We start from the raw sequence: 21,667 nt of genomic DNA on the forward strand, positions 1-21,667 counted from the left end.
TGAACCTTTAATGATGGGAGTTCCTTTCACTTCTGTCATGTGTCTTAAGATGAAGTTTATATCATAACTGAGGTTATGGAAATATATTAAACTCTTGTCAGGAAGTCTTTCCAAAAATTCTGTTGCACAGTTTTGACCCCAAATGCTTTCACTAACTGAACCATCTTCACTGTCATAACAGATGTTAAAAGCTTTATGAAAGCCATCCGTACTACACTCAAAGTCAGCAAAGAAAACGTGCTCAGGTATGAATTTACATTTAGCTTTATTTACTTCTTTTGACTCTGCTTTCTTCTTCAGTTGTACACAATACTTTGGAGCATATGTCAAATCTTTAAATGGTGCAAGGTTCTGTTTATATAAGTCAGTAGTATATGTGAAAAGTTCTCCATAAGAAATAGGTTCGAAATATTTGCACTCCCACAATGTTTTCATAACATCCCATAACGGTGTTGTTCTATCATAACGAACAACATATTTATCTTCTCTCTTTGTATAAATCTTCATCTGTTTCTCAATGTTCATTCCACCACAAGCTTTGAGAATTTCTTTATAGTTTCGAATGAAGTATGTTGTCATTGGTAATCTTTCATTTAGCATGTAGTGGTCTTCAACAAGAAGTAAGTCAATAGTTCGAACAGTTTCGCATTCTTTTGGTATATATCTCTTTATTTCATTATGTCTTGACTCATTGAAATAACCAATGGTAACATTAAATGATATACCTGTTGCGTCAGAAATTTCTTGTACTTTACTTTGAGGAAAGTCTCTAACACGAATGACTTCTCTCATGTGGTCAATAGTTTCTTCATTTACTCCAGCCTGAATGCAAGCATAAACGAAACAATTGTCTTCTGTCATAAGTGCTGCAGTTCTTTTGTTCAGTTCATTGAAGATTTGGTAGCGTTCAAGATTTATAGGTAATGTGCAAAGATACTTCCAGAACTGACCGCTTCTCTTCTTATAAAACTTCTTTTCACCATTATCTTTCCAAAAGCTTTCTATAAGTGCTGGGTTTCCTGTTTGCTTAAGAGCTTCCAAAATGGCTTTCTGGTCATTTGTCAGTGTGCTTTCATCTCTATATGGTCTCTTTTTTGGTTTGCCTTTCTTTACATCTGACATCGTTAAGCCTTCATATTCTGTTAAATCATACATCTTTATTTCAGTAAGATTCTTTATGTTTGTCAAGAAGAAGTCATAGTGCATTTCAACAATACCTGCAGCATTTGCTTCTATCTCTGATATAAAGTTCTCCTTCAAGAGCTGATGTAGTAATGTTCCAATATTATTGAGGTTTAACGTAGAACATTCATACTTTCCACCAAGTTTATAACATACCATCCATCTCTGTTGTGAGTTTATTTTAATTTTCTCTAAGAGTCTCATGAAAACCTTACCGAAATGTTTGTGTAAGTAGTCTCTGTTTGGTTCATCTAAAGCTTCGATGTTAAAGTCAATGAGTCTATTGCCTGACTTCACATTTCTCTTCCTATTCTCTTCATCTTTCTTTAACCATCTCTCACCTTCTTTTGGTTTGTCGTCAATGGAACGAATGACATCGTTAGCTTTACGAACTTGTTCTATAGCACTTTAAACATCTCTCTTCTCTGTTGTTTCAGTGTGTCGTCTCTTCTTCTTGTTTCACCAACGTTTGCATTTGTTATGTCAAACATTTCTTGACGAACATCATGCGAAAGAGCTTTACGAGTATGACCAACGTTCGCATTTGTTATGTCAAACATTTCTCTTCTTACTTCATGAGGTACTGAACGTCTATGATATAAGTCAATAGCAACGTCATTTAAAGGAAATGCTCTTGCATGGACTTCGTCCTCGCCGCGTTGCGGCTTTATGAACTCATGAATTCTATCATAACTTATTGCACCATTATAGTCATTGAGGATGTCAGCGAGTGCTTTTTTGTTTGTTGCGTAATGCTTTGCAACATCTATATTAGCTTCTGTAAGAAGTTGTTTTATTTCCGAGTGTTCTAACTTAGACAACTTCCGATACATCTTTAGTAGGAAATAAAAAAATATTTTTTGAAAAAATAAACTTAGAAAAATTATTTCTTTATATATTTGCCATTCCGAACTTCGAAAAGATGTTTTATACCAGCATAGAATTTTTCTCTAGAGCTTGGTCTTATATCGTTTTCATGACAATATTTTCTATATTCTTCATATAAAGCCTTTTTTTCATACATTTTATAAGGACAATCTAACAACAGAATAGCGCATATCCATTTTCGTTATCTAGGTCTCTATATGTTTGTGGAATTTCGCTTTCTTCTGTTTGTAGAATTTCGCCTTCACTATTTAGTTCTATGTATATATATTGTGGAATTTCGCTTTCTCTATTTAGTTCTATGTCTATATATTGTGGCTTAAAAGGATGTGGGCAAGAAGGGTCTGGCGCTATGTAAAAAGTTAATTTTTCTGTCATCTTTTCTATCGGATAAAAAAATATTTTTTGAAAAAATTAGATTAGATTTTTTTAAGTTATTTTTCAAAATAATTTAATATTTTTATTTTAATGAAACACATGCAAGATTGCAAGTTCTTTTCATACAATGCTCTCGCTACTGCCATCAAGAATGAGTTCAATAATGCTTCAAATGTTAATGTTATCTTTAACAAGAAGTTTGTGAAAGAATCTAAGTTTGGTCAGTATGTCAGACCATTAGCTATCGTCATTGACCGCAAACGTTATACTTCACAAGAGTTAGCAGTAGTTTTGAAACAAAAGAGTTTCTTCGTGAATGTCAAAGATACACACTTTACTGTCATAAAGAACTCTAACGTTGACTTCTTCAGTATTGCTTTAAATCTTTCCGAACAGAAAGAATATAAGAAGGGTGAAATAAATGTGAAATATTATCCTTCATCTCTGAAGACAATAACGAACAAAGATGTCATACAAAAGTTCTTACCAAAGGTTGAAGAAGCTTCTATTGACATTGACGAAGAAAGTGAAATGGTTGAAGAAATAGACCCTGAAGCTATTTAACCAAAAATATATTTTTGGTGAAGAGGTGAGATTTCACCTGTTTTTTCACCTCATTCTCTCTTCGTTAATGTTGTCGTGACTTCTTCGTTAATGTTGTCGTGACTTCATTCTTCCTCTTTGAAGTTGTCGAAATATTCTATTATCTTTTCTTTCAGTAATGGTAAGTCTTCTTTGAATGTAAGTATTGTGCAACCTTTGATGTCATAGTGTGTTTGAGGAAGAGTATTTTTGACAATTTCTTTTATTTGCTCATTCGGTGTCATTGAAATCGGTAAGTTTTCACGATAGAACCAGTTTCTGTCAGATTTGTAAATCTTAGCAAGGTCATAAAAGCTCTTGTTGTTTCTTCTGACTAAATGCAACATAACCATATCTTTATCTTCTTCTTTCTCCAACTCTTCAGTATATATCATATACTTATAACTCTTTTCCTTTCCTTTTGGTACTGAACGTGGTATTCTTTCTGTATGCTTTTGTCTTGGATTCAATGACTTCATCTTTTGCTTGAAAGTTTCTTTTCCATCTCTCCACGTTCTGCTTTATATAGTTCATCTAACATCATGAAAATATAACAAGCATAACGAGGTGAAGCCCACATTGCTACAGCATTTACTAAAAGTCTATGAACATAATAACCTTTCAAACCAGGTGCCAAATTTCTTGCGATTTTCGTACGGAATCTCTTCCCTCGGTTTTCCGAGGGAAGCAATCATATGAGGAAATTCTTCTAAAAAGTTCTTTTGCCTGTTGGTTTCAAACCAATGATATGCTTGCTTTGTAGAACGAAGAGCGTTCATTATACTTTGCATTTGTACATATCATCTTTGACTGAAGAATGAGACTAACTGTTTTGTTATACTGTATGTATTCGTATTCTTCATTTATGGCTTCATGAACGATAGCAGTTGTTGTGTTCTCTGATGTTGACATTACTGTTCTTTACATTCCGGATAAAAAAATAAATAAAAATAAAACTTAACTTTATTTTTCTGTGTTAAACACTATTTCTTCACAACATTAAATTTTATCCTGTATGAAATGACTTTAAAAAGATTATTGACTGACTTCGAATACTATCTCATTGACGCACTGACAGACCCTCAAAACTGTGTTGAAAGTTCTTTAAGCTTTAAGATTGAAGGTACGACGCATTTTGTCTTCACTTACGTATTGAAAGAATATGACCGTTATCATAACGAAGTGAATCAAACACTAATAAAATTTGTAGATAAAAAATTGGTTAACAATGAATATTTTAAACGTGAAGACCCAAACACTGCTGGAGATGATGAAGAATACAGACAAGCTATTGAAAAAAATAACGCAAGATTAGATGCAATAGAAAAGAAGTTTAATGAATGTCTTACAAACACGTATGAATATCTTATGCGGTGGGAAGCTAGATGGAAATAAATTTACGTCAAATATGCAATTTATAAAATCTTATGTCGACAGGCTACGTAGCACAGTGGTCTAAGGTGGTGTTATGGAGGGGTCAGAGTCTGTGGTTCGAACCGCGACAGCGCCGTATTTTCTTATTTTCTTTGTTTGTCTTGTTTGTCGTGAATAAAAAGTGTCATAAAAGTGCTCTATCTTCCACGGGAATAAATAAAAAATTTACTTTATTTCTTCTTTATTTCTTTGTTCCCGTGGAAGAAGGGTTTTGCTGTTTTTTCTCAGCCGAAATCAATGATTTTTTCATTTTTGGAATCCTTAGCGAATGAGGAATCTTTTCTCTCGTGGAAGCTTTGAACAAAAATATAATTTAGGTGAAGAGGTGAGATCTCACCTGTTTTTTCACCTCTTTTTTCACCCCAGTTTTTTCACAAGCGTTTTACATGAATTGTACGATGTATATTTGAAATCCTAAACAATTTCGTAGCTTCTATTTCTTCTGTCAGTATGTCAAAAGTTTTAACAATACCGAAGGTTTCTTTATACTTCTTCTTGACGTCAGATAGAAGGAAATCTTCTGCTGTTGGATAGTTTTTGTTCAGAAATTCTAACATGTTCATTTTATCTTCTGCTGGCTTTTCTGCTTCTTTCTTTAAGTCTGCATAGTCGTTTCTCATTCTTTCTATCTCTTTGACTGAGTAGTTATATTTCCTAATTGCTGCCTTACATTTTGAACATTGCGGGTTCATTTTTGCGTTATACATTGAAATAAAACCAGCTAAAACAACTAAGGCGTCAATTGCTCTCTTCATCTCAAACATAGCGGGTCTTATTTGTTCGTTCCATACTTTGCCTCTTCTATCTTTATCTCTTATTTCCCAAACACATTTTGCAACTAATGAAACAAAGTTATCGTAAGTCTTAAACTCCTCAGATTTATATATGTCAGAAATGTTTTTATATACCATGTCGCAATCTTTGTCCATAACCTTATGGTTGCAATGAAAACCAAGGAATTCATAATTTACTTTACGTATGAACTTCTTTATTTCTACTGAGTCAGTTGGTTTCACTTCAATTTCGTCGAATTCAGGAATAGTGAGTTTTTGTTGTTGGATTTCAGGCAATTTGGGTAAATGGTCAATAATGTCCTGCATTTCATAAAGATATTCTTCATTTTCTTCATCTTTCGCACTACAGTCTAAATTACTTGTTAAAAGTTCTTGCTTTATCTTCTGGATTTTTGTTTCGAAAGTATATGAAGAAGGAATGAAGTTTTTCATCTCTACTAACATTGACGTAGGATTCATGACTAACGAGTTTGGTGCTGTTGTTGTGGACAGAGTCCCGCCGTTCGCGGCTTGAATTGTTGTTGTGCCGATTGTTGAAATCATATCTTTTATACAAAATAAAAAAATAAAAAAAATAAAACTAACTTTATTTTTTATTTCGGGAAAATTCATGAAAATTCAAGAGGTGAAAAAAGAGGTGAGAAAACAGGTGAGATCTCACCTCTTCACCTATAATATATTTTTGGTCATTTACACTCATTTACGAAGAAGTCATGACAAAGCATTTACGATGAAATCTTGACAAAGCATTTACGATGAAGTTATGACAAAGCATTTACGAAGAAGTTATGACAAAGCATTTACGATGAAGTTATGACAAAGCATTTACGAAGAAGTTATGACAAATTCAAGAGGTGAAAAAACAGGTGAGAAAACAGGTGAAATCTCACCTCTTCACCTAAATTATATTTTAGGTCATTTACACTCATTTACGAAGAAGTCATGACAAAGCATTTACGATGAAATCTTGACAAAGCATTTACGATGAAGTTATGACAAAGCATTTACGAAGAAGTTATGACAAAGCATTTACGATGAAGTTATGACAAAGCATTTACGAAGAAGTTATGACAAATTCAAGAGGTGAAAAAACAGGTGAGAAAACAGGTGAAATCTCACCTCTTCACCTAAATTATATTTTTGTCTGATTTACATCTAATGAAAAAGTTTAGAAGAATTTTCTTATTCTTTCTGGCATATTTTTGTCTTTCCAGTACTCCCGCTCTAATGGTCCCAGATGTGTTGGCTTCGACTCTCTCAAGTTCTTAGATGGTATAACATCTTCAACGCCTCCTTCATATCTTACTTTATAAGTGTCATCGTTTGTGTTATAGCCAAGTATTTCAATAACCACTCCTCGCTTTGCTTCGTCAATGGTTTCAGCAAGTTTGCCATTACTACTTTCGACTAATTTATGTCGAGGATAAAACGCAATAGAGTCGTCGGCAGCTTTTATAAGATATCCATTACCTTGCGTAGAGTCTACAATATAATAATTTCGACTTAACCTTAAACGTTTCTTTGTCAACGGTTTGTCGTCAAGAACTACACGAACTTTTGTACCAGGAATGAGGGTAAATTGTGTTGAATTTCTGATATTTTGTGTTTGGCTTCGTTTCTTTTGTATATACTTTTCTTCTTGTTGTTGTGTCATTGAATTTGGTGTATGTCCTGTTGTAGAATGTGTTGAGGAATTGTAAACTTCGATGAAATGTTTCATTGTTTCTTCGGTAAAGTCTCGCTCTTGGTTTAAATCTCTGAGAGTCCTTATGAAGCGGTTTATGATGCCGAGTATGTTATGGTTATGGTCTTCAGTAGTGTAGTGAGTTATGTTATGCTTAATGAGAAATTCTGTGATTTCGTTGCTGAGGTATGCACTGTCTTGGTCTGATGTTAAAGTACTTGGGTTATGTTCTGCTACAAACTTTTGTAAAACTCTTAACACTTCACGAGTTCCTTTATTTCTCATTGGATATGCATATGCTTTACGAGTGTTAACATTTATGAAGATGAGGAATGGTTTATGTCCTCCTTTTCTGCTTTGAATGAGAGTGTCAAATTGGTATGCGTCAGGAGTGTTGGAGTAAATTGGTAAAAAGTAGTCGTAAGGGTTTATTTTTGTTTGATGTACAACATTTTTGTCAAAGAACCTTTTCACTTCAGCTCTGTTAGTAAATCCCGAACTCTTTGCAGCTTCATTGAACTTCTTAAATGACCTCCATGGATGTTGTTCGAATACTTCTTTCAAGCTCATTTATGTAAAGTTAAAGATTTTAACCAACTCGTATCCAAGCGTGCATTGTTATATAAGGAGGCATATAATCTTTTCCATTACCTGCTGGGTCTGTAATACCAGCTACAACATGTGTATGATTTCCTGCAGTTCCACAGAAAATACCTGTGCTAACATCTTTGGGGTCATCTGAGATATCATATCTGTTCATTCCCTGTCTATTCGAACCCGCTGCAAGATTTATATAACCTCTTTTTGTTATTGAATGTGAATGGTTTCCTTCCACAGATGTTCTTCCACTGAACCTATGCATATGTGAAGGAAGGTTTTCAATACCTATTTTCTTTGAACCTCCCATCTTCATTGACTGCGTATTAGTGTAGAATGGAAAACTGTCAACTATTTCATACCATCTACCACCAAATAAAGTGTTTGGATTTATTGGATTCATAGACGTATAAACAGCTCCTATAGGATATATTAAATCATATATGCTCATAACTCTATAAACATATTCTAAAGAACTTATGTCATTAAATACCATTTGGAATGTATCTCCCGGATGAAATGTTGCATTTGTTCCACTTTTATAATGTAATGTTAGTTCAATAGAATTATCCAAGAAAAATTCAAAAGTATCTGGTTGAAGACCTCTAACAAATTCAAATGGAGTTGCTGGTTCACCATTTATAATTTCTGTTGTAAATGTCATTGTATCTGGTTTCGAAAATTTCTTTGTTAGTTCTGCATCCACATAAGTTTTATCTGCTTTCTTATCTAACATTGCTGGTAGTTCATATGCTTCAAAGTTTCTGGCATGATCTTCGGTATTCCTGCAACTCTTATCTAAATTGTTAAGAGTATCTTTTACGCTTGTACTTGGATTTTCTAATGGTGCACTTGAACCAAGGTCAAAGTTCAATATTATGTCGTCTGCTCTAACAGTAGTGAAGGATTTATGTGTATGGTTCTTGTCTGCTTTCTTGTCATATAAATCTTGAGCAGTGAATTTAATATTATGTTCATCCTTCATGACATAAACATCTTTACATCTAATGTTTCTCATCGTCGTTATGTCGTCATCCGATGTTAAACCTTGTGGAAAGTTAGGAGGTTTACAATATAATGCATCCCCACCAGTTTCTTCAACCGTTCCTTCAATACTTTCTATAGCAACAGTTGTGAAGAAATCATGTGTATGGTTCTTATCTGCTTTCTTATCTAACATTGCTGGTAGTTCATGTGTTTCAAAGTTTCTGACATGACCTTCAATGTTCATACATTTGTTATTTAAGGAGTTTAGTGTATCTTTTACGCTTGTACTTGGATTCTCTAAAGGTGCACTTGAACCAAGGTCAAAGTTCAATATTATGTCGTCTGCTCTAACAGTAGTGAAGGATTTATGTGTATGGTTCTTGTCAGCTTTACTGTCTAAAGAAGTTTGAAGTTCATTTATATCGGAGATGTTGTGTTTATGAGATTTCAAAACTTTGTTCGTTGCGTCAAGTTCATCTTTGTCAGCTTTACTTTTAATAGCATCTTCAAACGTTATTTTTGACTTAACTCTCAAAGTAAATCTTGGTTCAACTAATACACCATTAACATTGAAAGTAGAGGCATAAATTTCACCGGTATAACCAAATGCTTCTGGTGCTTTAGCTACATCATACTGTACAGTACAGCTTATGTCATAACCTTTAGCACGAATGTATTTATATCTTCTTTCATTAACATTTTTTGTCTTCGCTTCATCACTTCGTGTTAAATATCCATGGTAGTCCGTTATAATCTGTTCGTCTGAAGTTATATAATGAACGTGGTTTTTATCTGCTTTTTCGGCTAATTTCTCATTAACATCATTCACTTCTAATTCAACTCTTCCGCCAGAACTCTTATTATCATTAATCTTTTTCATTAATTCGGTAATTACGTCATAAAGACTATATTCTGTTTTCGGTTTTGTAAATAATGAGTCAAAATTTCTTTTCATCATTACATCGCTGACATTAATGATATCACCAATTCCTTTTTCATTTATTCTCTTCATTAATTCTGCAATAATGACGAATATATAATCTGTTAATTTATTCTCTTCATCGAGGGTTATAGAATGTTTTGAAATTGAATCATTAACTCCTCTAAATAAATCAATAACTTCAGGATACACGTTTTTAATGTCTTGAATAACCCGACCAGTATCCTCGCCACTATGTGGCTCTGAGCCCGTTGGGCTCTGTTGTTCATGTTCTTCGTTCCCGTCGTTACGTGGTTTTATATCTCTAACCATCATCAACGCAGCCATAACCGGAGGGTTTGTTGCTACCTGTTCGAAAATCCGTCCGTTATGTACGGTATATCTAAATAATTTCTTTGTGTTTGTTAAAACATTTGAAACAAGTCTTTTAAAACCATCTACAAAATTTCCTGTTTCACCTAATGTTCTTGCAGCATTTACAAGCTCACCCATTCCCGCTTTTGACCCCAAAAACGTCCATATTGCATTTATTTCACTCTGTATAGTTGTCCATTCAGCGAAACTAACACCCGCATTCGCTAAGCTGAAAATGAAATTCAGTGGATCGAACTTAATTCCACCTTCTTTTTCAATTTCAACGAACTCACTAACATGAGATTTTAAATATTCTTTCGTTAAAATTGTTTTCCCCGATGTTATGTCATTAACGAAACTATCACCGTCAAAAGTTAACGAATTCAATTTCGTCGTTGATGCTTTTATTTCATACACCGCTTTATCGATAGTTTTTGGCTCACCTTCTTTAGAAGCATATGAAACATTAATGAATGAATTATATGTATTCATGAATGAGTTAAAATCAATGATTTTCATTAATGAAGCCTTTAATGATTCATTAACTGTTGAATCCCTTAAAACAATTACTGAACTGTCATGGGCTTCGCCCTGGTCGCTTCGGTCTGAAAGACCTTCAGGACTCAAAGAGTCCGTTTGCGACTTTATGAAAGGTACACTGCAAACCGTCGAGTTTGGATCAAATGCTGTAGTTGGTGCAGGAATATTAATGATATAAGTCATTAAATCATTAAGTGACGTAAATAATGTTGTCGTTTTTGATTTAATTTCTTTAGCATCTGTTATATATGGTAATTTTATTTCTGTAGTTTCTGAATTAAAGATATTCGCTAAAATGTTTTGTAAACTGTTTTGAACAGCTGTGTAAACCGTTGAATCCGGAACTCTTACGATTTCACCATCCTTAATAAAAGGCATTGTACATGGCGTAGTGCTTGGGTCAAATCTTTCGGGATTATAATTCAACATATATTCTAACGCTTCATGAACAGACTTATATACTGTTGTGTCGTTCTTCATGACAACTTCACCATTTACAATGAATGGCATAGTGCATGGAGTTAAAATGGGGTCAAACTTTTCATAGTCCTTCCATGTTATGTATTTCTCGGTATTTCCATCACTGATAACAATATATTTGTCAGTAAGTGTGAGAGAGTATTGACCAAAATATAAACGTTTAGCTCTGTCAGCTTCATACGCATATGCAGCTATATTAATAATGAGAATAAAATGTTGTTCTATTTGCAAAGTACAGACCCAAACGAATACGGGACAGTAAAACTACAAACAAACTTAGGTCTACAGAATGAGGCGCTTGCATTCAGAATGGTTGACTTCAATACTATCGCAACTTTTGTCATAACAGATGAAACAGATTTCATGGAGCTTGAAATAGATGGAAAGAAGCACGAAATAAGATTTCACAATAATGTAGAATATAAGATGGAAACATTAGCTGGAGTGTTAAATGCTCTCATAAATACTACAATAAACAAGGATAACGAAGAAAACTTAATGAATGTTAAACTTATTGCAGGAGTTTTGAAGTTCAGTTATGCAAAGGAGTTTAAGATAACACGAATGAGTCATAGAGTTCAACTTCTTTTAGGAGCATACCATATGACATTTCCTTTGAAAAGTGTTGACAAAACGATTGAGATGAAATCTGTTCCATACGTATGTTATGGCAATTGTTTGTACATTGAGTCAAAAATAGCTAATGTCACAGGTATTTCAGGAGTTAATAGTAAAGGTTCAGTAGAATATAAATCCTTCTGTTATGAAGTAAATTCAATGTTCATTCCAAACGTTCCTGTCATAGCAACTCATTTAGGTAAATGGGTTCGCATTAGTCCTCATAATTTGAAAGACATGCAATTCAGACTAGTTGACTTTCAAGGAGAGCCTGTAGAACTGAAGGCACCAGTGCGAATGACTGTTGAAGTTGACTTTTTAGAAAATATTAAATGCAACAGCTTACAAGAGAACTCAGAGCTAAAAATATAAAGTATGAATGTTATGTATTAGGTCATGAACTTTGGTTATTGCTGTTTGATGAAACAAATGAGTTAGTTATGTCAGTCAAGAGAACAGAAAAAGGCGTCAAAGGCGCCGAGCGCAAAGCGCTATATTGTGTTAGTGAAAACTGCACCAAGTCAATAAGATTAGGTTTGCATTATGAAGATGAGTTCGATACTGTTGAAGAAGTTTTGGATAGATATTACAAATTGCTTTAATTTACTAAAACATATTTCAAACAAAGCTTATAGTAAGTAGATAGTTTTGTATACTCGTTCGAATATTTATACTTAAACTCAACTCCTGTAGTTCCTGGTGTTTCAATGATGCGGATGTTACCTATTTTCATGAATGGTGGCGTTTGACCACAGCATTCGATTTCAGGGTCGAGATAGTCAATGACACATTGTTTCCCTGTTATTCGTGAGATAACATTTTCAAGGTCCTCCTTTGTTAAAATTATTTGGTTCTTACTTATAAGATTTGTCAAAAGCTTCTTATCGTCTTTGAGTAAAATTGTTTGGTATAACTGAAGAAGGTAATGGTCTACGTTATCTGAAGGATTTGTTTGAACATTTGTGTAAGGGTTGTCGTTGGCTTCTCTTGAAAGAACTTGGTCCAGTGGTGGATACTCTAACTTAACATCTGATGTAGCGTTAGCGTTTGAAGCTGAGTTTAAATTCACGGATTTCAGTTCTGGTTCTTTTTCTTTCAAACACTCTGAACTATAGTTCTTTATGACAATATTGTTTGTCGTTCGTGAGTCAACATTTGATGTTGGTTCAATTGGAACATTAACGGCACCAGCTAAGATGGATTTGCTTCTCATTTCATATAGAATAAAAACCTTTTATATGTATGAAATGAACAATATACTCGACAAGGGTTTGAATGTAAAGCTAACGAATGAAAATATTGTTGAATTCACTGAGACAGGAGCTGTGTATAAAGATGTAGAACTACTGAACAAAAGAGCTAAGGGAAGAAGCAGGAACATGAACAAAGGGTGGAAGCCTATAAAAATTTATGTCAATGATGGCTCAGGAGGTTCAAACATAAAGTATGCAGAAAGTTATAGAGTTTATGCTCTCAAAGGTGAAAAGCCTTCATTTAAGAACAGCTATTCTAACGCATATCCTCAAAAGCTAACGGATGGAGAAGTGGATGATATGAATGACAGCAAAAATATTAACAGAAATGGCGACAGAGATGCATGGAATTTGTTTACCATCAGTCAATTGAAGGTTAAACTTTAAAACAATGTTGGTCGTTCCCATGGAATATTTTTGACTTTAATGGTATTAGTCATGATATGAATCTCAAGGTATGAACGAGGAGAGATGAGAGACTTATATGCTTCCCAAATTTCTTCAAAAGGTAATGTTATACCTGACTGTTTCCAAATGAGTTCAATATCATAACGTGAGAAACCTTGAAAGATAACGAAGTCAGTTATGAGACGTTTTATGTTTAAAGCTAAAAACCTCCATGTTTGCATAAGTATTGCTACAGTTAAGTGGTAATGTCTGACTTTAGTAATGATATTAGCTAATGGTGAGTCTGGTTTTGACACTAAACCTTTACCAGCGAAGTCGTCGCAAACGAGCAGAGTGTTTGAAGGATATTTTTTGAAGGGGTATTTTGAAAGTTTTGATAGAATGTAGTTTGTCAGTCGTTTCATATCGTAAACTCCTGAGTACTGACGTAAGTGGTGTTTGTCAATAATTCTTTCCATCTCCTCAGAAGTCTTTTGCATTCCTGACTGTATAAATTCAACGATGGCATAATATTTCCTCTTACGTCGAATGTAACGTTGAAGAAATTCAATGAGTTCACTGTCTGGAACTTTAACGACAGAGGCTTGAACTTTTGACATAAATGTTTTCGCTGTTGAGTCCATAGAGTCTGAAGTTGCTGATATAATGATTTGGTCATAATATGAGTCATTTCCTAAACGTTCTGTTATGAGTATATGACGAATGAGGTTAAATGTCTTACCTGAACCCATCTTTCCACAATAGAAATAAACGCCATTTGAACAGAACTCATAGTCCTTACTGAAAGGAAGAATGAGAGAAGAGTTAAGTTTGTCTGTAGTTTCATTCATGTCTTCATCTACGTCATGTATTAAATGCTTCATTTTATCTCCATTAAAAATGCAAGTCAGAAATATTCAGAACATAGCACCGAGTCTAACTGACAAGAGTATAAAGATATACTATGAACACGTTATGATGAAACCTACCAAAATTCAAGAAAGTCAGTATACTTATGAATATCCAAGGCACTGGGTAGAGTATGTAGGAGGTGAGAAAGCTATTGAAATCAGACAGGTTCGAAGTATTCCAGCAGGAAGAACAATATTATTGAAGAACTTTAATGTTTTGAGGTATAATGATGAAACAAAGAAGCAAGATAGTTTTCCTGTTGCTGTGTATGTGAACCTAGACACAGGAGATGACATGAAAGTTTTTAACACAAAGCTTCAAACGGTAGTGAGAGAACAACTGACTGCGGAAGGACATCCATTACCTTCAGAAGTTAGCATAGCATATAATTTTGAAACAAACTCAATAGATTTTAAAGTCATCTCTGCAAAGAAGTCGGGTTTTACATTTAATGAAGCAGATGTATATTCGAATGAAAACTTCAAAGCTATTGCATGGTTAGATAATGACGATTGCTTTAAGAAAATATTTAAATTCAGTGACTCAAAGATGTCAATAGATGACCTTCGTGGAATGTTACCATCGACGTTTACAGTTGAAGGTTCAGCAGGATTGCTTACAAGATTGTCAATTGGTGGTATTTGGTCTCGTGAGAACATTGTTATAAAATCCAGTATAAGTGAATTTGCTGAAGAATCTATATTATGTCTTTCAAACTACATGTATTCGCCACCGAAGCATTATAGTATAACAAACTTTGTCAGTAAGTTTAACATAAGACTTGTCGAACCTTCTTCAATGAAAGATGTTGTGCTACCTAAAGATGGAAAGGATGGACTCATTATTGAGATGATTTTAATAGCATATTAAATGAGCTTGTTCTTGAAGGTCATTCATGATGAAATAACTGTTGTAGAAGATGTTAGCAATTGTTCAGACATTTTGAAGCGAATAGATGATATAAGAAAGAAGTTTATGAATGAGAATGTTTATGTTTCATTGACTTTCTCCAGTAACGAGAACTTTTATGAGATAATATTGAAGAGAGATGATTTTAATATGGTGTAAATGGTAGCTTGGGCAGCTTTAGGCGCAATGGGAACAAAAGCATTAGCATTTGGAGCAAAAGCACTTGGAGCTTATGACGCAGTAAATAAAATGAGTGGAGGAAGAGTTTCGAAGACATTAGATGCAAATAAAGGAAAGATTGGAGGCTGGGTTGCAAAGAAGTTAAGATTAAATAAAATAGGACTCATAAATAAAGCATCCAATTTGGTTGCGACTGAGTCAGAAAATGCTTTAGGAAAGGACGATGAGTTTGCAAAACACGCAAAAGACTTTAATGACCAGATGAAAGGTGAAACAATGCATTTAAATAGAGTCGATGGAACTCTTCCTCCACCAGTAGTTCTTCCGTATGGTCCCTATGGAATGTATGGAAACCCTTACGAAAGACCATTTGACCCATTGACTGGTGGAAGTAATTGGTATCATTACGGACGAAGAAGAAAGACAGTCAAGTTGGAGACAGACGTGAAGAAAGCAACTAAAAAGAAACCAAGGAAGAGAGTTATAAAGCAATGAATTCAAGTGGGTGAAAAAACAGGTGAAAAAAGAGGTGAAATCTCACCACTTCACCTAAATTTATTTTTGCGCTATGTTTTCATACGTGTGAGGGTGGTGATATCATTAATTTTTAAGTTTATTTTTTATTTTTACTGAAAATTTTTATTTGGATGTAAATGACAGAACAAAAGCAACTCATTCGAATTCCACAGTATAACAAACATACATTTAAACATTTATTCTTCCTTCCTGAGCATAACATGTTCTTTCAAATACATCCGAGACCAGTTGACTTTTCATTGACTGTGTATAAAGATAGAAATAGTTATATCATTAAACCATACGATGACGAAGGTAAGTTATGTAAATTGTACGTTAAGAAGTTAGAGAAAGTTTATGGCTTCAAGTATGACTACAATAGGGTTAACACTGATGATGAAGATATTGAGGAAAATTTATGAGAACATTAGTGAAGTCGTTAGTGAGAACGATAGTGAGAACGTTTATTTTTTACATTAGTGAGTTCGTTAGTGAAGTGGTTGGTGGCTTTGTAAATATTTAAGGTTAAGTTAGTGTTGTCGTTTGTGTTGTAAAATATACGTTACCGGTTACGTAAAGTGTCAAAACCGTTAAGTGGTGTACGGAGGCGCGCAGTGCCACAGTACCCAACTTAACCATACTAACTCACTCCATAAGCGTTCATTTGCTAAATTGAAAAGTGACAATGGGCTAGTCTGTCCCTTTCTCCTTTGAAATTTGGAAATGGATCAACAGCCTATGATTTGGACTCTGTAAAAACATTATGTCATGGTTTGGCATTTTAAATCGCCAGATAATAGACTTTCATTGAGAATTTACTTGTCATAGAGGTGGGTCAACGATAGCTCAAAATCGAATCTCTATCAGAATTCCTTGAGTTTTATAATGTAAGCAGGGAGTACCTATATGAGTATGAAATGACATATGGTTAAGGATTTCTCACGTTAATTTTCGAGAAATTTTGTTAATAAATTGATTAAGAAAAAAGATTTTTTTATAAAAGTTATAAAAAGAAAAACAAACAATGAGAAAATCAAAAATCTAAATAATGAAAATTTGTTTATTTTAGTCAATGAATATATACAAATATGAAATCTATAAAAGTTTTACGAAAAAATTATAAAATAAGTTATAGCGAAATTCATAGGGAGAAATAATACAAATATATTGATAATACAATAAAGATTTAAATGAGATAGGACAGTTAAGTTGAAAATAAAATTTTATAATTTGTGAGAGAAAAATTGGACTATAAGAATGCTAGAAACATTATATTTAATTGGTCATATATTAGTATTGATGATTTCCACTCATGGATTGGATTTTTGAATAACTTTTCAGCATACAATTTTTCAAAGAAAAATTATTATCGAAAAGAACATATTTAGGAATATTGGATGAATTGTACTAGTAGTGTTGGTAATAATTTCCATATATTGATTCAAAAAGAAAAAGGATATATAAATTATATTTTTTTTTCTAATATTTATATTATGAGTTTGATGAAGTATTTAACTTATGAGACTAGGGGTATTTTTGATATTAGAGATTTTAGTTCAAAAAGGACATAATTTTATATTTTGAATATATTATGTTGAATTATGTCTAATAATTTTATTTAACTAGTATTTTGAATATTTATATAGATAAATAGTATATATATGTAAAGTTAGAATTGAATCTGATTATATTTATAAATTCTTTTATAAATCATAAAAGATTCGAAGAAAAATTGATAGAACGAAAGCTATTTGATTGTTAGGGTTTCTTTTAGAGGGTATAATACAATTCAGATGTATCAACAACAGATTGTTGATGCATATGTTTCATCTTTTCTTTGAAGCACAAAAGATTCGAAGAAAAGTTGAAACAAAGACAGACATAACAATGATATGTCTACCTTTGAACTGTATATGACAGTTCATATGCATCAAAAACAGATTGTTGATGCATATGTTTCATCTTTTCTTTGAATCACAAAAGATTCGAAGAAAAGTTGAAACAAAGACAGACATAACAATGATATGTCTACCTTTGAACTGTATATGACAGTTCATATGCATCAAAAACAGATTGTTGATGCATATGTTTCATCTTTTCTTTGAATCACAAAAGATTCGAAGAAAAGTTGAAACAAAGACAGACATTCTTTTGTCATGGCTTTCTTTCAAAGCATATATTGCGTACAAATGTACCAATCTCAAACGTTTGGTACTTTTAGATCAACTTTTCTTTGAATCACAAAAGATTCGAAGAAAAGTTGAAACAAAGACAATCATTATATAATAATGAGTGTCTTTGATGCAACTTTGAGAAGAATCACAAATGATTCTTCACAAAGTTGCATTATGAGCAACAATAACTTGTTATTGTTGTCAATACAAGTGAATGTTGCACACAAAGACAATCATTATATAATAATGAGTGTCTTTGATACAACTTTAAGAAGAATCACAAATGATTCTTCACAAAGTTGCATTATGAGCAACAATAACTTGTTATTGTTGTCAATACAAGTGAATGTTGCACACAAAGACAATCATTATATAATAATGAGTGTCTTTGATATAACTTTGAGAAGAATCACAAATGATTCTTCACAAAGTTGCATTATGAGCAACAATAACTTGTTATTGTTGTCAATACAAGTGAATGTTGCACACAAAGACAATCATTATATAATAATGAGTGTCTTTGATACAACTTTAAGAAGAATCACAAATGATTCTTCACAAAGTTGCATTATGAGCAACAATAACTTGTTATTGTTGTCAATACAAGTGAATGTTGCACAAAAAGACAACCATTGTCTATCAATGGCTGTCTTTTTTTCAATTTTTCTTCGAATCCTTTATGATTTCAAGACAAGTTGATACATATCTACTAATTCTTTGAGACTTGTACAATTCTAACCAATATATGCTTTTAAAGAAAGCCATCACAAAACAATGGCTTTCTTTCTATCCACTTTTCTTTGAATCTTCTTTGATTTAAAGAAAAGATGAAACATATGCATCAACAATCTGTTTTTGATGCATATGAACTGTCATATACAGTTCAAAGGTAGACATATCATTGTTATATCTGTCTTGGTTTCAAATTTTCTTTGAATTTTTTGTGATTCAAAAAAAGTTGATACATATGTACCAATCGTTTGAGATTAGTACATTTGTACGTCATATATACCCTTCAAAATTTCTTCAGATGTTAACTGATTCAATAAATTAATTTATTATCAATTTCAAACTACTCATCACATTCAATATAGCACAATAATGATAATTAGATAAATTCTTTATTTCCATATCCAATTATTTAGCAAATACAACACATATACAAGTCATTACGGTTAAAACAGTAACTTTATCATTTTTATATCTCATTCGATTTATTTTATCTAATGTTGAAATCATTTTCACAAACTCATATTATACTTTTAATATTCTTTTTAAAATCTAAATAATTTAGTCTAAAACGTTATAATAAAATTTGTAATTTTCGAAAATTGAAACTCGTCGTTTCAATTTTCGAAAATTAGGATTCTCGAAATTAATACAAACACTTTTTAAAAAGGCATTTGTATTCAAATTTCGAGAATTTTTTTTTAATTTATCTTGCTCCTTTTCTCTATAATTTTAATAATAACTAATTCTACATGACTTTCCTATTGTGTATTTTATATTTATTTTACTATTAAAAAACCGTTAACTAACGTACTTTTTTGGTGAATAACATTTTACTTTTTTTTTATTAATTACTATCTCCTATAATCTATTTAAATTCATTTAATCATATTTGATTTACAAAAATTCATTTATTTTTGGTGTGATATGTCCTATCATTCTACTCCCTTTTTTTCTCATCATCATTTTTCAATTAACTTACTAGTATCACGAACAATTTGCACTGTTGATATGATCTACCAAACTTCGGTCTTAATTCAAAAAGTACAAATTTTATTTTAAAAACAAACGTGTGGTTCCTAATTGGATATCTCGTTTACGATACTTTACTAAGAACACATTACATTAGAATCAAGCTCTAAGAATTCTAATAGAAAATTATTTAGAATTTTGCATTCAAACTTGACCCTATCATTTGAAGTTAAATTTATTAATGGTTTTACAAATAAACAATTTATACTCGATAAACCTACCTTTTTATCATGATTCGTTTTTTCTTCAAATTACACTTCAAGAGATCATTTTTATGCTATTCATCCATATTCAAAATGATTTATTAGGAAGTGTATGATTTATCTATTATGATATTATTTAAATATATTTATTAGATAGCTCAATATAATTGATTTATTATGCTCGAAACGAAATTTTTAACCTTATTCTATCGTTGACCCACCTCTCTTGTCATAAAAATTTTTTTTTGGATTGACAAAAACTAAAACATTTTATAATGAAAATTAGTAAACCAGTCGCAGTTACCCACAATCTCCATGTTGATAGAGATATGAAATGGACATTCGATCCATCTGTTAAGCCAGAGGATAATTTCCAGATTATCCGTGAAATCGGGCGAGGCGGATTTGGAGCAGTTTATGAAATGCTTCATACTCAATCTGGATACAGGCTTGCCGGTAAGGTCGTCAATGAAGAATCCATGAGCTCTAGTGCAAAACAGTCTCTTCTCAAAGAAATCGACTTACTCAAAAAGATTAACAGCCCATATACAGTTCAATATTTTGGAAATATTATTTTCAACAAACAACAGATGATTCTTATGGAGTACTGTGATAGAGGATCCTTTAGAGACATGATTGACTACAGAAACCTTTGCTTAACTGAAAAGCAAGCTGCCATTGTAATCAAGGATGTCCTCAGTGGCATTCTCATTTTGCATACGAAGCACAAAGTTCTCCATCGCGATATTAAAGCAGCAAATATTCTTTTGATGTCAGACGGCGGCATCCGACTTACAGACTTTGGAATTTCTCGTGACTTTTCAGGAGGAACATTAAATACAATGTCATCTATAGGTACTCCTTACTGGATGGCTCCAGAAGTTATTAATTCTCAGCCATATAGCTATCCAGCTGATATTTGGTCAATTGGTGCCACAACAATCGAACTTGTAGAAGGTGCTCCGCCATATTGCGAGCTCGAACCAACAAAAGCTATGATGAATATTGCGGCTCATGGATTCCCAGGATTCAGAGCTCCTCGTGCTGTTACAAAAGAATTCAAGGACTTCATCGCTCACACAATGAGCAAAGATCCAAAGAACCGTTGCACAATTCCTCAACTTTTGAAGCATCCATGGATTCAACAAGTTGACACTCTCAACCGCGTTGAAGTCATGAAGCCACTTACAAGTACAATCATTGATCTCAAGGCTCTCAAGGAAATGATTGGCGCTCCTTCAACAGATGAAGGCACACGCATCATTACTACAGCTAGAAATACACTTCGTAGATATTAAACATTTTAATTATTTTAATATTTTTTATTCAGTTTAATTCTATCGCTAAATACGATTTTGATCAATCAAAATTAAGATCAGAAATCATAAAATTCTGAATCATTTATCATCACCTCGTTAATTATTAATTCAACAACGCTATAAAATTACTTCGTTTGTCATTTTCAGACGATTTCTTCACGAAATTAGGAAATATGGAAAATCTTAAAGGTACATTCACTATTTTTGACAAAATTTTAAATTTTCATGGGGTTGTAAATCTTATAATAACTAGATGAATAAGGAATGAATCCCAGTATAATGTGCATCATTATATTAAACACTATATGTAAGGCTAATGATTCTATTAACACTTATGAAGATCTATAGTATTTGAGCAGATAAATTTGATAATTTCCAAAACTCTTCTATTTCAAAATTAAAGTGTGCGAATGCATTTAAATGAGAGCAAAAAGAGATTGATGCTGTTAAAACTAGGTGTTAATTTGCAATTATTTCGCATCACAAGAACTACCCAGTAAATTCGGCTATCTTTCTTTGCAATTATTCTCCATTATACCTATAATATAATGGTTAGGGTTTGAAGAAAAGTTACTAGAGAATTATTGACTTTTGAAAT

General features: G+C 32.7%; 13 protein-coding genes and 3 pseudogenes across 16 annotated transcripts, besides 5 other annotated features; 7 read left to right on the forward strand and 9 right to left on the reverse strand.

Moving 5' to 3' along the window:
• Positions 1-15,867: part of a mobile genetic element that runs on past the window's edge.
• Positions 32-861, reverse strand: TVAGG3_0054770 (organellar and viral DNA polymerase type B; the record flags this gene model as incomplete). The annotated part of the gene is made up of 1 exon (XM_051221144.1): positions 32-861. A coding segment is annotated over one exon (830 nt), but the record flags the coding sequence as incomplete, so codon positions are not given.
• TVAGG3_0054780 (organellar and viral DNA polymerase type B) lies at positions 1,581-2,015 on the reverse strand (the record flags this gene model as incomplete). The annotated part of the gene is made up of 1 exon (XM_051221145.1): positions 1,581-2,015. The coding sequence occupies one exon, from the start codon at positions 2,013-2,015 to the stop codon at positions 1,581-1,583; it is 435 nt and encodes a 144-aa protein (XP_051106131.1).
• On the forward strand, positions 2,536-3,009 carry TVAGG3_0054790 (uncharacterized protein; the record flags this gene model as incomplete). The annotated part of the gene is made up of 1 exon (XM_051221146.1): positions 2,536-3,009. One exon carries the CDS (start codon positions 2,536-2,538, stop codon positions 3,007-3,009), a length of 474 nt encoding a protein of 157 aa, XP_051106132.1.
• TVAGG3_0054800 lies at positions 3,114-3,806 on the reverse strand (annotated as a pseudogene). Its single transcript has one exon. A coding segment is annotated over exon 1 (693 nt).
• TVAGG3_0054810 (uncharacterized protein) lies at positions 4,048-4,422 on the forward strand (the record flags this gene model as incomplete). The annotated part of the gene is made up of 1 exon (XM_051221147.1): positions 4,048-4,422. The coding sequence occupies one exon, from the start codon at positions 4,048-4,050 to the stop codon at positions 4,420-4,422; it is 375 nt and encodes a 124-aa protein (XP_051106133.1).
• Positions 5,180-5,798, reverse strand: TVAGG3_0054820 (organellar and viral DNA polymerase type B; the record flags this gene model as incomplete). Its single annotated transcript, XM_051221148.1, has 1 exon — positions 5,180-5,798. A coding segment is annotated over one exon (619 nt), but the record flags the coding sequence as incomplete, so codon positions are not given.
• On the reverse strand, positions 6,424-7,224 carry TVAGG3_0054830 (integrase core domain containing protein family; the record flags this gene model as incomplete). Its single annotated transcript, XM_051221149.1, has 1 exon — positions 6,424-7,224. The coding sequence occupies one exon, from the start codon at positions 7,222-7,224 to the stop codon at positions 6,424-6,426; it is 801 nt and encodes a 266-aa protein (XP_051106135.1).
• TVAGG3_0054840 lies at positions 7,529-8,009 on the reverse strand (annotated as a pseudogene). The gene has a single exon. A coding segment is annotated over exon 1 (481 nt).
• Positions 8,014-8,986, reverse strand: TVAGG3_0054850 (keratin-associated protein family; the record flags this gene model as incomplete). The annotated part of the gene is made up of 1 exon (XM_051221150.1): positions 8,014-8,986. A coding segment is annotated over one exon (973 nt), but the record flags the coding sequence as incomplete, so codon positions are not given.
• On the reverse strand, positions 9,182-10,735 carry TVAGG3_0054860 (uncharacterized protein; the record flags this gene model as incomplete). Its single annotated transcript, XM_051221151.1, has 1 exon — positions 9,182-10,735. A coding segment is annotated over one exon (1,554 nt), but the record flags the coding sequence as incomplete, so codon positions are not given.
• TVAGG3_0054870 (uncharacterized protein) lies at positions 11,264-11,827 on the forward strand (the record flags this gene model as incomplete). The annotated part of the gene is made up of 1 exon (XM_051221152.1): positions 11,264-11,827. One exon carries the CDS (start codon positions 11,264-11,266, stop codon positions 11,825-11,827), a length of 564 nt encoding a protein of 187 aa, XP_051106138.1.
• On the forward strand, positions 12,694-13,095 carry TVAGG3_0054880 (uncharacterized protein; the record flags this gene model as incomplete). The annotated part of the gene is made up of 1 exon (XM_051221153.1): positions 12,694-13,095. One exon carries the CDS (start codon positions 12,694-12,696, stop codon positions 13,093-13,095), a length of 402 nt encoding a protein of 133 aa, XP_051106139.1.
• Positions 13,131-13,946, reverse strand: TVAGG3_0054890 (protein of unknown function, DUF4106 family; the record flags this gene model as incomplete). Its single annotated transcript, XM_051221154.1, has 1 exon — positions 13,131-13,946. A coding segment is annotated over one exon (816 nt), but the record flags the coding sequence as incomplete, so codon positions are not given.
• TVAGG3_0054900 lies at positions 14,183-14,877 on the forward strand (annotated as a pseudogene). The gene has a single exon. A coding segment is annotated over exon 1 (695 nt).
• TVAGG3_0054910 (protein of unknown function, DUF4107 family) lies at positions 15,076-15,591 on the forward strand (the record flags this gene model as incomplete). Its single annotated transcript, XM_051221155.1, has 1 exon — positions 15,076-15,591. One exon carries the CDS (start codon positions 15,076-15,078, stop codon positions 15,589-15,591), a length of 516 nt encoding a protein of 171 aa, XP_051106141.1.
• Positions 15,592-15,867: a terminal%2Cinverted (terminal inverted repeat of Maverick-1B transposon ID:TVAGG3_0054710).
• A 387-nt stretch (positions 15,868-16,254) lies between these two features.
• Positions 16,255-16,320: a mobile genetic element.
• Positions 16,283-16,320: a terminal%2Cinverted (terminal inverted repeat of MuDR-5_TvMULE4 transposon ID:TVAGG3_0054920).
• A 3,705-nt stretch (positions 16,321-20,025) lies between these two features.
• TVAGG3_0054930 (hippo signaling) lies at positions 20,026-21,048 on the forward strand (the record flags this gene model as incomplete). The annotated part of the gene is made up of 1 exon (XM_001302252.2): positions 20,026-21,048. One exon carries the CDS (start codon positions 20,026-20,028, stop codon positions 21,046-21,048), a length of 1,023 nt encoding a protein of 340 aa, XP_001302253.1.
• Positions 21,049-21,254: 206 nt separating this feature from the next.
• Positions 21,255-21,667: part of a mobile genetic element that runs on past the window's edge.

Source organism: Trichomonas vaginalis, chromosome IV (genome assembly GCF_026262505.1).
Source record: "Trichomonas vaginalis G3 chromosome IV, whole genome shotgun sequence".
NCBI classification, from domain to species: Eukaryota; Parabasalia; order Trichomonadida; family Trichomonadidae; genus Trichomonas; species Trichomonas vaginalis.